Genomic DNA, 16,713 nt, shown 5'->3' with positions numbered 1-16,713 from the left:
CTTATATAAGCCATGACGTCAGCAAGGAGCGTCCAACGGGTATATTTTTGTGTATAAATAGAAGTGTTGGATGTGGAGAAAAATCAAGAACTTGAAGAGAAAATTTTCTGTGAGCTCCAAATTGTATTATTCTCTTTCACTTTCAGATCTAAGTCTAGCTTTTGTTCTTACACTTTCATATCTACTATTTGTGAGAGAATTATTGTAAAAGTGGGTTCAATTACCACTTATTCTTATTCCTTATTTTTGTGAGAGATTGTGTAAGGGTAAGGCATTTATTGTTGAGTGAGGCTCAATAGATAAGAGTAAGTCCTGTGCCAAATCCACAAGCTTGGTGGTGCATTTATTCAATTGATAGTAAAGAAATTCTCAAGGAGGTTCCTTGGGGAGTGGACGTAGGCCTGGCGTGCCGAACCACTATAAATCGCAGTGTTTAATTTTCTCTCTCTATCTCTTCTACTTTTATATTGATAATTATTATTCTTTTTTTTATTTTATTAAAATTCTGAATATTGTGTTATTTTTAATATTGTGAAATTTTTAATAACCCAATTCACCCCCCCTCTTGGGTTGCCTATCTGGGATAACAGAAGAAATGTAAGGCAATGTTAAACCTCGATACCAAAGGCTAACAGAGGAAAAATCGCAGAAGCATAAAAATTACCTGCTCCAGAAGTATCGGCGATAATGGGGGAACTACGAAGGGTGTAATATCTGGCAGTCTGTTGCTTTCTTACAGTTTCCCTTTGTAGTATGTCAGCAGCGGCAGATTCATCTCTCAGAAATTGTTGCTGCCGCCTCTTCTCAGCTCTCTCGAAGACAATCATGGCTTTAGGATGTTCTTGCTCTATTGTCTTGACGGCTGCTTCATGGATGGTATCTTCAACTGAGACAGGAGCGGAAGCAGACATCTTTTTTCTCTTCTCTATGGCTTTGGCAATTGTCTCAGAATTAGAGTCTTCGACCATATCAGAAGGAGAGACAGTCACCTTTCTTTTCCTTTTCCTCTGTATTGGCAGGGTTTGCTCTTTCTCTACTTTTCCCTCAAGTTCTTCAAGCTGCGATTTGGATTCCAAAGAGATGAATTCATCTTCCGACTCTCTGGCAGTTGTCTCATCCTTAACCGAGTCGGATGAAAAGACGATCGTTTTCTTCTTTCTTTTCAAAAATAACTCTTCCTCTTCATCTGTTTCTTCTTTTTCTTCCCCTTGAATATTGGATGTTCCCTTCTTGAGTTCAAAGAGCCTCCTTTTCTTTTGTGATTGACCACCTCCACAAAAGAAGAATTAAAGGTAAGGTAAAATGCATTATGAAAGACAAAAGGAGAAGAGACAAGGGTATACCTTTCTTCGAGGCAGACCGAGTGACTCTGAGAGAAATTGAAGCAGCAGGAGCAACATGTGCTATATATGAAACAGTGGAAGAAGTGACAACCTCAGTTTCTTTGGGCTTGGTCACATCTAACACCGTTAGTAGGTTTAAAGGTGAAATGGCCAAATAAATCTCCATATTAGTCACCCACCAGTTTTGGTACCTCTTCAACACGGTACCTTGAGGAATGAAAGGGGTGTACTCAAAGTTGGCTAAGTCATCTACAAATTTCAAAGTTGCCTCTTCTAGCCTGGATTTCCGGACTTTCAGATCCCTTCTGGTAAGGTTGAGGTTTGTGTTGCTACAGAGAGGTATTGGGACCCCTTGTGTGAGACTAAATTGTCTAGCAAACTAAGCTGGACAGTAAGGTTCAGCAATGCATTTGTAGGCCTTCGGGTTCAAAGTCCCGATAAATAACTCTCTGGGAATCAGAATGGAAGCCATATATCCTTGTGAATAAGTGAAGTACAGGACTGGTCACTTAGAAAATTCCTCAACCAAGATGGACCAATGGAAGGTTCGAAGGGACGAAAGCGGTAAGTAGGAAGGGAGGCTGGAAGCTGGTGAAAGAAAGAGAAGTAAAAAGCAAAGGTAGAAGAGTAAAGTGAAGCATTGGCCATCCTTATGCCGTGAGTAAGAGGGTTTGGCTCGAAAAATTTAAGGCATTTGGATTGTAACTCAGTAAAATAGGCGAAAAGCCAAAACTGAAGGATCCAGAATGGTCCCCCTTGACTAGCATCTAAGGGTTTCTCACAAAAAAAGGAGCAGACTCTATATACGTGCCCTAGAACATGTGGGGCTAAAGCTACCTTTTTCTGTAAAACAAAGGCTTTGGCAAGAGGGGCAAATTCAGGCATAATTCTCTGAGAGGAAGTGCAAAAAAAGAATTTGCAAAGCCAATACAATAAGAAAGAAAAGAATTCCCTATCAGTCACAGGGCCCTCTCTTTTATTCTCAGTCCTAGCGAAATCACTAGAAGATGAGTTAAGGGAGGGGAGAGAGAAATGGACTGCTAAATCAGGATAATCTGGTCCAAAAGGGGTGCCAATGAGAGATAATCCTAGTAAATGGCAAATATCAAGAACAGTAGGGGCCATCATCCCACATCTAAATTGAAAAAAGTTAAAGACAAGATTCCAAAAACATAGGGCAGCAGGAACAAGGAAAGGGTCCTCTGAAATAGTTACCCTAGATAGTCTGAGAGCATCGAGAAGGCAGAGTTCTTGAAGGTCCAGGGTTCTAGCAGGAATAACCCGATCATACCATTCTTGCCACTCTGGTCTCACCGTGGGCCAGCATCGGTGGGGGCGATTTATCCTCCAATTCCTCCAGTCAAGACCACCTTCATAGAGAAGACATTGGTTTTCCAGTCGGGGATACAGGGCTGGGAGCTCAGTAAGGACCTCTTTGAATATGGGTCCGAGCACGTAGTCTAACTGCACATGGCGACGAGGAACAAAGATGCGTCCATCAATAGCGTTTTTCTCCCCAGCTTTGTACTTTTCACATTCTGCATCAATAATCCTCTTCAGGGCCACAGATGGGCTCGTACGCTCTACGACTGATACTGAAGGAGAAGCCATTGACGGTATGCTTTTATTGACAATGAAACCGGGAAAGGAAGTAGAGAGAGGCCGACGATCGGTAATAAGAGGGGTTTGTGTGATTAGAAGAGCAAGTGATTGCAGAACACGAAACAAAAAGGTTTTTAAAGCCCTCGTATTTGAAAATATATTACATGAGCTGTTAAGTATTAAAAGTACGAGTACAAAAGCTTCCTTCAATATTGATGCTTTTGGAGGGAAAAACAAAGCCCAGTTGTTAAGGCTAGCTTCGAAGTAAGATATTTTGCTTCGAAGCCAAGTCAAAACGGCTTCGAAGCAGGTTGCCATACTCAAAATATAAAAATACTCGAGTGTTTATTTCACTTAAAAGAGTTTAAAGACCTGTTTTTAGGTTTTTTAACAAAGGTAATGTCCTTCGAGGCAAAACTTGAGATTCTTTAAGGATGAGATTTGGTGTTTGAAACATCAAAAGCAATAATGACAATGACTAGATATTGACTATGGTTAAAACAGGCTTTAAGTGTAAAGATTGCTAGATTTGAAGCACTGTTTCCAATTGAAAATCAGCCAAAACTTTATTCCACAAATTGGAAAGGTTTACAATTGGCTCATTTAGTGTTTCATTTAAAACAATTAAGTCCAGATTCAAAGGATGAAATTGTTCGAAGTTTGAAGCTCTGAGTTGACTTTTAAAACACAAGTGAAAACACAAGTGAAGACAGGGTCAAACAAAGACAAATTTTGTTTATATTAAGATCAGAGTGATTACATCAGCTGACCCTATCTCGGTATGAACTCGAGCTCATAAAAATAAGGAATGGAATAAATAACAAGATCATGAAATTTAGTCCAACAATGATCAATGAACTTTTGTTCTTTCCTTATTCTATCTTCTAAATTTTCTAGCATTGGCTGCATAAGTTGATGTGCTCTCACTTCATAGTAGAGTTCTTCAGCCTTTATTTCGAAAGCCACCTCTCTTAATCCTTGTTCCAATTCATCAATGTCTAAGTCATCCCAATACGCAGAATCTTTATTCTTGAAATCATTGAATTCTTCAATAAAGTTCTCTGCTTTGTACTGAGCATGAATTCGAAGAGACGAAAGTTGGTCTAGAGATTGTGTGGTAGCCACAGAATTTCGATGCCAGTAAAGGAGCAATGGAAGTTGGTCCAGAAACATATGAAGTTTTGCCTGAGCAAGGGGATTAAGGACATGGCCCCTAGTCAGAATATCATAAGCCCATCGAAGGTTCTTGAGAGGGACTTCGTCCTCAAGTACATTAAAAGGCAAGTGAGAGAAGGCTGCAAGCAGAAGTTGAGCCTGTTTCCGTTCAGCTGGGGTAGGAGGAGGTAGAGGTTTATAAGGTGGGAAGACATTCTCCATGGATAGGGCAATCTTCAGTTTCTCTGTCCAGGAAAGAATTGGTAGGGAAGAAGGTATGAATACTTCAATTTCGGGAGACATAGAAGAAAGTGTGGACGCTTCTGTTTTCGAGGATGATACGGGAGTAGAAGGAACAAAGGCATTAATATAATCAAGCCAGTCAGAAGAACAGATCTTTGCCTTCTGGGCTAAGAATGATGGGTTATACCCTTGTGCTTCTTCTGGGCGGGGGGCAGCGTGCACTATCTTTGTAGGCATGGAGGATGTATACCATGCTACAAGAAGATTCTCCTCCAGACTACGCCGATGGTCAATGGGCACATAGGGATAAACAACTGAACTTCGAGTATAGGAAGGAAACTCTAAAAGGTCAGTGAACTCAACAAAATGGTGGTTGATTCGCTCCTTCAAATCATAAGTCTTAGGTATTGACCAGCTTGTCCAGTCAGAACCCCCAGAAGAGGAAGAAGTTGCAGCTTTATCCCATACAGAAATTTGCGAAGAAGAGTTGCTCAAATCCATATTTGCAATTTTCTGAATCAAAGGTTTGAGAGTAGTTTGTTCGAACTGTAAAGGTAGGTCAGAGGGAAAAATTCTTATGTCTATGTTTGTAGCTTTCTGAATCGAAGGATTAAGAGCAATGTGTTAGTAATCCAAAGGTCGGTAATTTGCAAAGGCATCCATGACCTGAATATAGAAATGTGGGTAAAGGTGGCTAATAAATGCATGCTTTCGATGAGAAATGGCATCGACGTATGACTCTTCGTATGCTTCATCATTGGAGGAAAGAATTAATTTGGCCATGAAATGTATCAGTCTGTTCGAATAATAAGACAGTGAAAATACTTAAAGGATCAAGACGAGAGTATTAATACAGATGGTGAGTGACAGTTGCATTTCTGGGAAGATGCAAAACCCATGCACGTTCTAAGACGTGGGAAAAAGGACCCTGATCCACTAATATCACCAAGTCTTGGGCATATTAGTGCGAGGGGTAATGTTGGCTACACATTTTGAGCTAGCCAGTGACAATTCGACGCGTGGCAAAGTAAGGGTAATATGGGGAGACCAGGCCGGTCTTCGATCCTGACCATACACGTGGCAGTTAATATTGGTTGTTATAAGATCTGAGTAGTAGCGGATCAACAAAGAAATGTACGGTGACGTGGCTTCAACAGTTGTTCACATTCAAATTCGAATATAGGGGGGAAGCCTAACTGCAAGTGAAGGCGTAGTGGAACTACTTATAAGGTAGCATGATCAGCGATCACGGAGGAGCAGTTCGACGGTTTGAAGTACAATTCGATGGTTATTTTCGGAGAGTATAAATAGCAGGAAGGACTTCAGAAAAAGAAAAAAAAAAGAAAGATCAAAAGAAAACCAGTCTTACTTTACATATTCCAGTATTATTTCCTGTCCTTTACATTTCTGTACTTTAAGTTCCTGCGCTGCACTTCATTTGTAGGAGTAGTTTTCGAGTATATTGCCGCTGTAATTCTCTACGGAACTAAGATCATTGTAAGTTTTTTATACTAATAAAATGCTTCAGTTTATTTAACTGTTCTTATGCTCAAGTTCTCTGAAGTCAAATTACCAGTAAGCCACCAGTAAAAGTCCTCTTTATTGAGGCTAAAAGAACCATAACACAATCGTCTGAATAATTGTTTGACAATTACAATTCTGTAAGGACTGATTGATCCTTGCTGGCACGCTCATAATTACAAAAATAACCTTCGAAAGCCAAAAAGCCAACAATTATAGATTTTATGCTTTATAAGATTTTAAAAAATGTGATCTTTCATAATATTATAATTAGAGGTATAATGAATAATAATTTTGTATTTGATGATTAACGAACATGAGAGGTATAATGAATAATAATTGATGAAGGAATATAGACACATAATATTCCAAAAGTACTTAATAATTTTCCATAGGGGTTGCTACATCTATTACCCTGTTATTGACTGTATTATAATTTTTTTATTTTATAAGATTTTAAAAAAATCTAATAACATTTTTGTAGACATCTTTTAATTTATACACTAAATTACTCATGGCATAGTAAATAACGAGACTTGCACAAACAAAATAAGAAGAACATCAAAATGTCAATCTTCGGGTACCATTTCACGTCTTTCTTGCATACCTTTGAGATTTTTATTCAATAAATCTAAACACACAAATGTATGATATAATGGAACAAACAAGAAAAATGGAGAAAAGAAACCAGATAGAAATTTTTATTTATTTATTTATTAAATTTTTTTTTTGGGGGGGGCTTACAAGAAACTCGATAAATGCTAAGCTATAAAATTGAAATCATAAGGACATGTTTAGTAGTCATTTCGTTTTTTTTTTAGTTTATATTTACAAAAATTTTAAAAACTATAAGAAAAACTTATTTGATAATTTTTTTGATTTATAAATGATTGTCTCAATTTATAAAAATTTGAGAAAAAAACGTAAAGTTAAAAAAAGAGTTTAAATTGGTTTTTAAACACAAATTTAAAATTTTGACTAATAATTTTTTTTTCAATTATTTTTTTAATTAATTTTTTTCAATTATAATGTGTATGATCTCATTGTCATAAATAATAAAAAATAAATATAAATATTTTAGACCTAAACAAACATATTTTTTAGTTTATATTTTTAAAAACTTTCAAACATTTTGTTCAAACTAAACGTGTTTATAATTTATATTTTTCTAAAAATAAATAAAAATAAATTTATAAAATCTTTATAAACATAAACTAAAAATGTAAATATTACTAAACGTTACTCAAAAATTTCAACAAGTTTCCACTCCTATACTCTTTCAAGTTTTGATAGTTGAAATATTTTGATTTATTAAATGACAAATGGCACTTGTTCACTTGAATACACTACTAGGGTTTGCTTACTTGATATCTTCATCGTGTCATTGATAGATTAAGGTCAAATGATGATTCAGATTGTCTTAAAAAAGTGACTAAGGTCTTTTTTGGAGAATTGAGTTAAAAATTACTTCCCAACTTTTAACTCATTTTAAGTTATATTATTTCTCATATTTTTTACATGTTTTTTTTTAAAAAAAAAAACTAAAAAGACAGATTTTAACCATCTTTCTAAAACACTCCTAAAGATGTGTATTCCACATTTGTGCACCAGTCTACATTATATTTGTTAAACTTTCATGGAGGGGTAATGCTATGGCATCTTCAAAATGTGTATATCATAACACCTTTGTTATATATTTTTATAGCATATGTTATTTATTTTTTTAGCAAATATTACATATCTTTTTGGTAGAATTATAACAATTTGTAATTCAGAAATGAAATTACACATTTTGTGATAAGATTAAGCATTTTTTATGATAATATTACATATTTTTTATTATAAAATATTTAAATAAAAAATGTCTAATAATATCACAAAAATACATAACATTACTACAAAATGAGTAATTTTATTTATGAATTACAAATTGTTATAATTTTATAATAAAAAAAATACGTAACATATATCATAAAAATAAGTAATAAAATCCCGTGTACCATAGAATTGCCCTTATGGAGGGATGCCATTGTTGGAAGTAGGCACAATGAATGTGATGGTAATGAATTTTAAATAACAACTTGGGAGACCTAACTGTTTTGGAGCAGTTGCCGACCTACCTTTTGCTAATTATAAGCCAAGCATGCATTTCAAAGAGCTTAACAAAACCCATGCCCACATAAAAACAATTAAACAGACTTACAAGCAACATGTATATAAATAAATATAGTTAACTAGACAATCATGATGACATCCTCGTTGTAGTATTTATTGTATTGATACATTTGAACTTTGAAGGCACTCAAAAGTTTTAATAACATGGAATAGAAGTGAGTGAGGTGGGGCTCAAGTTCCAGCATGCAATCAATATTCAACTCTTAACCTGTTTGATTTGTAGCCATATGGCAATGTTTTTTCAAAACAGTTTGATTGAATGTTGAATTGTGGGTTGGACCACACTTCACTATTTTTTTCTTACTTGTCTCTCTTTCAACTTGTGTTTGGTATTGACCTTGTAAATTTCCTTGCTCAAAATAATCAATTGTAGGTAATGATCAGCCACCTAGTGTAAGAGCCAAATAGATCATGAGAGTTGAAAATTACAGGATACTAAGGTCAACAAGTGTATGGCAGTGAGATTAAAAATATAAAATATATAAATAAATAAATAAATAATTGATTGGCAGTGATATAAATGGTGAATAATCAAAGTAAGAATCGAGAGTCAAAATTTTGAGACAAAACTTATTTACTTTAATTTCTTATGTGGGAAAAACTCATGTAAGAAAGTTAATATTGTAATTTTATTTTATTTTTAGTTTGAAATTTTAGTTTATATAATTATTCAGAGGTTAGTTTAACGTTCAAGGGTTCTATGGTGTAGTGGTTAGCACTCTGGACTTTGAATCCAGCGACCTGGGTTCGACTCCCGGTAGGACCTTCCTGTTTTATTTTTTTATTTTTATTTCCTTGAATATGGATTGCTTTTATTTTAGGCAATTATAAACATATATATGCCAATTAAAATGTCTTTTGCTCTGTGTGAGGCCAGGCCTCATCAAAACAAAACATTCATTTACATGGTTCTTAATTTCAAAAACGTTTCTTTTTTTTTTTTTTTTGGGAGCCTGAAATTTTCAGGGTTTGGATTTGTGTTGTGGAGAAACAAGATCAAGTGAAAATGCTGGAACTGTCGAGCAAATCAGCGACCCCTATTTTTGCTCCACAATTACATAACATGGAATTATTTATGAATTTTGAATTTATGTAATTATTCCTAAATCAAATCATTTAAATGTATCTGTATCCTAGGGTCAGTGATTCTTGGGATAATTATTTTCAGATAGGAGAATCATCAATTATGCTCCTGATCAATGATTGCTCCCATTTTTCATGGGAATATATTATGAAGTCAAAGATGAACTTGAAAAACCAGTGTTGAAAGCCTTTTAAGATGGTGTGCTTCTATATTGTCAACAAGGGTGCCAAACTAGCCACTAAAATGGTACATTTATTCCACAAAATTGACCCTTTACCAATCATAATACCACATAATCTAAAAACCGAAAATTAAATGTAAGCTCAAGAATAAAATCGGTTGTGAAGCAGGAAAACTTTCCTCACTTGTTTCTGAAGTCCTTGCTAAACCTTATACCGATCATAACACCACATAATCTAAAAACCGAAAATTAAATATAAGCTCAAGAGTGAAGTCGGTTGTGAAGCAGGAAAACTTTCCTCACTTGTTTCTGAGGTCCTTGCTAAATTCTCACAATTATTTTGTCCGCTGAACTTACAGTGATCTGAAGTATTCTGTGATGGCAAATTATATGTCTTTCTTTTTCTAGAGGTTCTAAACGCTAACAATGCCCCCGCTAAGAAATCTCCCAAATGCTACTACCTGTCTAAGTTATCATAATCATTTTCTGCATTTTGTCGTTTCTTGTCTCTCCACGTCTCACCCCACATCTTGGCCTCTGCAACAGCAAGTTCCCGTTCTAAATCCTTGTCTGGCGTTGGTGTTTCCTGTGGACTGTTCTCAGAATCATTGAAATCTACCTTGTTCTCACTTACTCGTGCATCTCTATGCCGTGCCCTTCTACGTTTGTCACCTCTAGCACCATTTCCAGTGGGATCACAATGGTGGGAAGTCAAGTAATTCAAAGCAAGCACTACATCCTTCATACAAGGACGAGAGTGAGGATTTTCACGGACGCACATTGATGCCACCTCTACAGCCTTGCATAAAACAGTCTCTGAGAACTGGCTTTTCAAATTTGGATCAGCTAATTGCAAAAAGCTCGTCCGGTCTTTTAACATGGGACGTGCCTACAAAACAAGAAATCAGGAAAGAATTTAGAAAGTAGATATAAAACTTGTATTTCTCTTCGAATTCTATAGAGGCAATTACCCAATCAACAAGCATATGTTTGCCACGTCCGCGAGTTGTATCCAATGCTCTTTGTCCAGAAATCAGCTCCAACAAGACTACCCCAAAACTGTAGATATCGGACATCTTTGTCAGTTTTCCAGTGATAGCATACTCAGGGGCACAGTATCCATGGGTTCCCATGACCCTTGTAGAGACATGTGACTTGTCTCCTTCTGGAACAAACTTTGCAAGCCCAAAATCAGAAAATTTTGGGTTGAACCCTTCATCCAATAATATGTTAGAGGACTTCAAGTCCCTGTATATAACAGGAGGATCTGCTTCGTTATGCAGGTAATCCAATCCTTTGGCTGCACCCTCTGCTATCTTCATCCTAGTGTTCCAATCCAGTGGTACCATATGAGGTGTAAGATCTGGAAAGAGAGCTTAGGTTATGAGCTGCATGTAATCAATTAAATTGACTAGAAATGGTTGGTAAATTGACAATAATGCAATTTCTTATGCAGACAAAATGGGAGAGGATTGCTATTTTACACCTACATGCTTAGTCAGAGCCAAAAAAAAATTATATACATATGCATGTCTTTTAAACCACAAACAAACTATACATATTTTGAATTTGTAAATATAATTCCCTTGAAATGTGCTAATGTCAAATGAGAAAGAGCTAACAAATGCTTGGCACAATGACCAAGTGCTAATTTTTTCCAAAGAAATAAAAACACAAAAATGTTCTCTCTCTTATGAAGGTGAACAAGAAGTTTAGCATTAGATACGTAGGGGCACTAGTCATCAGAAAGTGATTACAAATAAATTTCGACAAAGAAATATGCTGGAGGTAATTGACCTAAAGATAATATCCTGCAAGAAGCACAATATTGCCCGATGGAATGGCCCCAGAGGGTTACTTTCACCAAGAAGGAGGTGCTCTCATAGCAACCATGTTCCAGTTTGGATAAATATGATTAAAAATGTAATAGATGGTGCCTGCCACGTCAGTATACTCTATTCGTTATCTCAGAATTTATGTGTACTACGAAAAGAAGTTCCAGCATACAGCTTTTTCATTGGGCGTGCCAGTGAATTAGTTCTGCGTAGTACGGGAGAGAAACATTGTGAGGTGAGGTCCAATGATATTCATACAATTTATAATGCATTAAAAAAAAATGCAAACATATAAAAAATAATATTACAGAAAGACATGGTCCTTGTACAATCATTATATAATACTACCCTGCAAAAAAGGGATCAAACAAAACATATAAATAATTTTATTGTGAAGTATGTCTTTCAAATGACAAAATTTCAATATTTCAAAGCGTCTGCTACAGTCTCAACTAAAAGCAAAAATGGAAAACCTGTGCATACACTTTTCTTGAAAGATTTTTTCTAGTTTACCGATGGTTGAAAAAGAAATATGATATGCAATTTTTGAAAACAAAGAAACTGAATAAATTTCATGAAATTCAAAATAATGGCATTGAATCCTACCATGGAGGTGATACTCCAATGAACCTAACGGCATGAATTCATATACGAGAAGGCGTTGGTTCCCTTCAGCACAGTAACCAATCAAATGGACAAGATTAGGGTGACGCAGAAGAGAGAGCATGAGAACTTCCACCAGAAACTCCTTGTCCCCTTGAAGACCTGCCTGATTTAGCATTTTAACAGCAACAACCTGCAAACAACAGCAACACATTTTATCAACAAAATAAAGTCCTCCACTTCAAGTATAGGATTAAGAGAAATAGTGAAAGGTGGTGATTGATGCTAAAAAGCCATGCTCTTTCATGTAAGAGAGTGAAGCAAAGACTAAAAGTTCATCAGATAGAGAAAATTACTTGACCGGTGCTTTCTATTTTTCCTTTGTATACTTGTCCAAAACCACCCTCCCCAATAAGGGACTCAAACCTAAAATTGTTTGTTGCAGTTGCGAGCTCTCGGTATTTGAATGTCTGACTGTTATTATTGGCACCAGAAACATCTTTTGAAACTGATGATTCCAGTCTTGACTCTTTATTGGTCTTTGATTCATCTGCATTAGACTCCAATTAAGTTAATAAACCAGAAAAAGTAAAAGTTCTAAGTACAGGAAAAGTTAAGTCACACAACCAGTTATAATATGTAAAGTTCTGACATACCACCAGCTGTTAGCTTGAGCAGCATCTCCTGCCATCTCCAAAAGGGGATGCGGAGGATTTAATTCCCAACTGGGACATAGTTATGCATGTGTCTAATTTAAAAAAATAATAATAATAATTTTTTGAATAGGGTGAATAAAGAACTCTTTGATATACAAAACATGAATTTTTCAGTTCTCCTATAAGTAATTACTCTTCATTGGAAGTCCCATTTTTAGGAGGTTTATGTGTGATATGAAATGGTAACAGCTATGATTTGTATTCCTAGTTTAAGAATGGAGCCAAAAACAGTGTTTTGTACTTTTTTCTCCATGTCATTGGAGCATCACCACTTTGAAGAGTTTGTTGTTTTCACTCGACTTTGGATCCAAGAAAGCATAGATATTTGGAACAGAGTTTCACTAGAAAAATAAAAAATTAACAAAGATACCTGTGCCTGATTCAAATAAATAACCTCTCAACTGATTATCATTTTGAAAATTTTAAAATTTGTAGCAAATGCCATATTTTACCACATTTTGGGAACTGACACATAATTTGTTTATAGTGTTCTGCACAACCTGATTGACAACATTCATTCCGCTTAATACATCTCTAGATAATTATGTGCATTGATTTACGGAGTATTGTGCCTGTTTACTGTGCAGTGTGGACAAACAAAGGAAAAGAATGGCACATCCAGGATCTGTGTAAGGAAAGCAATTTGTGAAGAAATACCAAGTGAGAGAAGTTCCTAAATCAACATGCAAATCAAAACAGCTTCAACAAAGGCAATATTAGCTGCATAAACTTGTAACCCTCTTGTCCATGGTCCATGCAAGATTTGTAGAAAAAGGGAATCACGAGGCATTCAGCTGATGTGATTCTTTCACCCATGCATTCATCCTGGAAGAGAACTATAAGCACTTTCACGGATCAAAATTTCAAAACCATGTGATACTAAATGGATTTCAGATATCATATCTAGCAAAAAGGTTTTGTTATGAGATGGTAAACCGTAAAAACCATTGTGAATTCTGATGATGACATTTCAGTAGAGCCCTTTTACAAGGATTATCACAAGTTAAAAGTTGTTTCTAGTACCAGAGATTGAGAGAATTTTTCTCTTGGGTAATTAGCATGACATTTTCCGCTACAATAGGGATTCAAGGAGAATTCATTCCTGAGACAAGTGATCCCATATAATTTGTCTTCACAGGAAATTTTGACCTCATTGAGGCTAAGCATAAGTTCCTTCATCAAGTGTTTGATAATTGTCCCAGTGAGCCACATATCAATCTTGCATAGAACCACACCATGAGTGACAGAAACATATATAAGCATTAACTGAATTTATAATGTAGGAAACACCAGAAAACCGCTTATCATTTCTTCTATTGTCAATTAACTAAAGTAAAGCATCTTCCATCTCAAGTTGAGATGTGGGTAATACTATCATGAAACATGAAACAAAAAGATTACATTGCCAATTATGCTATGAGGGCAAAACAGAGAATAGAAACGAACCCAATTATGCTATCAAGAATTCTGATCGATCAAGACAGTCAATTTCACAATGAAAGATCACTAGTATAAAAAATCGGAACTCAAAAATTGTAAAACGAAAACAAACACCAACCCAACTCCCAAAACGATTCGGGAAAAAAAACAAAAACAAAAACACGAGTTCCATATGTGAAATCAATGAATTTTTTATAAAGCAACAAAAACATTATTTAAAAAATAATAAAAAAAACTAACCAGATGACAAATCAGGGAGGTTGAGGGCCTGGGATTGCTTGAATTCTATCTCATCCCCACTCTTCAGCTTAATCCCTTTCTTCCAACCGAAGCATGGGCAATAACCCATTTTCTCTAATCTACAAATCACGAGTCTGAAACTAAATTATTTGCAGAAGAAGAAGAAGAAGAAGAAGAAATGTGGGAATGGAGGGTTGTGTTTTTGATAGACATACAGATACATTAGCAGTCGCGTACATACGTTCCTTGAAGAATCATTCGAACGCACGCTTTTATATGGAATCTGCAATTTTGTCTGATCTTTGCTCTCTCTCCTCTTTTTCTTTTTCCTTTTTCTTTCTTTTGTTTTAAGTAACTTTTTTTTTTAATTAATAATATTCTTTACGTACCAAAAATATTTAGTATTATTTTTCCTTTAAAGGAAATGTAAACAATTCTACAAAATCACATGTAGATTTTCTTCTTTCTTCAGTTCTTTATTCTATTTTCTGTAATTATATCATTGAACCAATGCCAAAACATTACACGATCACTTTGTTTGGTTCTAATTTTTTCAATTTAATTTTTTAAAAATTAATTTTTTTTATTATTCATGTTTTTTTTACTTTTAATAATTTTTTTAATATTTTAAACAAATTTATTACTTTTTATATACACTTAATATAAATACAATTAAAAGTATAATATTTATGAAAAAAAATCTTTAACAAATTCATTAAATACTAAAAATATATTTAAAAAATTAATACATTTTCGTATTCTTACGTATTTATTAATTTTTAAAATATATTTTTTTTATAAATATTTTATTTTTTAAGTACATCTAAGTTAGGTACATTTAAAAAGTTAAAAAAAATATTTAAAAAATTTAAAAAATTTACTAAAAACAATAAAAAAAATAAAAAACACAATTTTTAAAATATTAAATTCAAAAAATTAGAACCAAGTAAGGCAATACTTTTACTAGTATCGAAGAATTAAAATAAATGTACACACAAAAAAAATTTGTGCGGTTGGATATCAAGGGTTTATTTGGGTCAGATGGCTCGCAGAGTCCAATTTATAATTAATATAATTTAAAAAGTTTTGAATTATTATTTAAATTCATAGAATTAGGTAATAGCGAAATCATTAAAATTTATGTTCATTGAATTTGACTTGACCTGATTATTAACATATTTTATAAATATAAAAAAAATACACTTAAAAAGAAAATTACACCACCAAACTTTGAAGAACGCGTAATATAATGAAGAAAAAAAAAATATTTGTGTCAATCAAGCCTCCGTTTGGCAAGTTGATTTATGGGTTTTTTTGATTTTTTTAGTCATAAAAAATAAAATAGGTTATTTTAGTTACAACAAACAAAACATCACATCTAATCTATAATCATTACACTCTTCTCTCACAAAAAAAGTAAAAAAAAGCCAAAAAGCTAAAAAATCATTTCCAAACTAAACTTTTTAACTCAAGCTAAAATAGTCAAAAAAATCAAAAAATTAAAAAGTCAACTTACTTCCCAAACGAATTCATAGACATAAGAAGAAACCTATCAAATAGAGATATGTATTATTATTATTTTTTAACAACATTCATACTTGAATGTTCATAGCTCACCTTATGCCTTTTTAGGCCTCGTTTGCTTGGGTTGTAGAGAGGGCATTGGGATTACTAATCCTTTAGTATTATTAATAGAGTGTTTGTTTTGAGAGATAAGGAGGGGACTATTTATCCCTTGGTATTAGTAGTCCCCTTGGAAGGGGGATTGGTAAGGAGGAGATAGAGATGGTATTAGAAAAATAGTGAGGAGATTAGAAATTATTTTTTATTTTTTATATATTGGGAATTTTTTTTAAATATTAATGTTTAATTTTTTATATTTTTTTATTTGTTTTATTATTTTATATAAAAATAATTTAACAATTCCTCACTATTAATCCCCTCACTATTAATCCCCTTCATTTTATCTCTGAAAATAAACGGAGCCTTAATGTAAAACTCAAAACAAACATTCAATAGTTTAGGGGTGACTTAATGGTATAACTTTGGGACTTAAGAGTTTACTCCTCTCTGTGTCTTAGGTTCGAAATCTCTTAGGTGGTATCAATTTTTGTCGTGGATGAGTCCATACAGAATTCTGATATGGCTTTAATTTAATTAGGCTCTTATTACTAGACGGTGAAATTGATCTCTCAAAAATTAATTGACGCACAAGCTAAACCGAACATCCTAAGTTATCAAAAAAGAATATATATATATATATATATATATATTAGGATTGTTACAAAAACTGGCTAAAACAAGTATTTGTTCACTATTTGCAAAGACTTTAAAGTTTAAACCACACCTCCAATTAAAGTTTATTATTCTCGACGGGATGTCATTAAATCCATTCAAATTCTATAACTAGTATTAAAAAAAATTTAAATGGGCTATAAATAAGGGGGACTTACGTGTAGGTCATATTAAATGGACTTATTATTCAATAAATTCTATGATAATTAATGGTATTTTTTATTATACCCCGTTAAAAAAGTCACTAATAGTTAATTTCAGCTACAATTTAAAAATTGTC

The 16,713-nt window shown here is 34.0% G+C and overlaps 1 protein-coding gene and 1 non-coding gene across 3 annotated transcripts; one reads left to right on the top strand and one right to left on the bottom strand.

Annotated features, from left to right (window-relative positions):
- Nucleotides 1-8,733: 8,733 nt before the first annotated feature.
- Nucleotides 8,734-8,805, top strand: TRNAQ-UUG (transfer RNA glutamine (anticodon UUG)). Its single transcript has one exon. It is a non-coding gene; the product is annotated as a tRNA-Gln (tRNA).
- Nucleotides 8,806-9,355: 550 nt separating this feature from the next.
- On the bottom strand, nt 9,356-14,471 carry LOC114295125 (putative serine/threonine-protein kinase PBL7). 2 transcript variants are annotated; one of them, XM_028239318.2, is made up of 6 exons: nt 14,354-14,471; nt 14,139-14,257; nt 12,099-12,292; nt 11,746-11,935; nt 10,276-10,667; nt 9,356-10,193 (listed from the first exon to the last, which is right to left on the bottom strand). In XM_028239318.2, the coding sequence occupies exons 1-6, from the start codon at nt 14,359-14,361 to the stop codon at nt 9,762-9,764; spliced, it is 1,335 nt and encodes a 444-aa protein (XP_028095119.2). In that variant the 5' UTR covers nt 14,362-14,471; the 3' UTR covers nt 9,356-9,761. The 2 variants fall into 2 exon arrangements, with proteins under 2 accessions (XP_028095119.2, XP_028095118.2); XM_028239317.2 differs by having other exon boundaries at nt 14,139-14,272; nt 14,354-14,462.
- Nucleotides 14,472-16,713: the final 2,242 nt, after the last annotated feature.

The sequence above is a fragment of the Camellia sinensis genome, chromosome 1 (assembly GCF_055761805.1).
Source record: "Camellia sinensis isolate YWXY chromosome 1, ASM5576180v1, whole genome shotgun sequence".
Taxonomy (NCBI): Eukaryota; Viridiplantae; Streptophyta; class Magnoliopsida; order Ericales; family Theaceae; genus Camellia; species Camellia sinensis.
The sequence above is the reverse complement of the archived record's forward strand: the minus strand, read 5'-3'. Positions and strand labels throughout refer to the sequence as shown.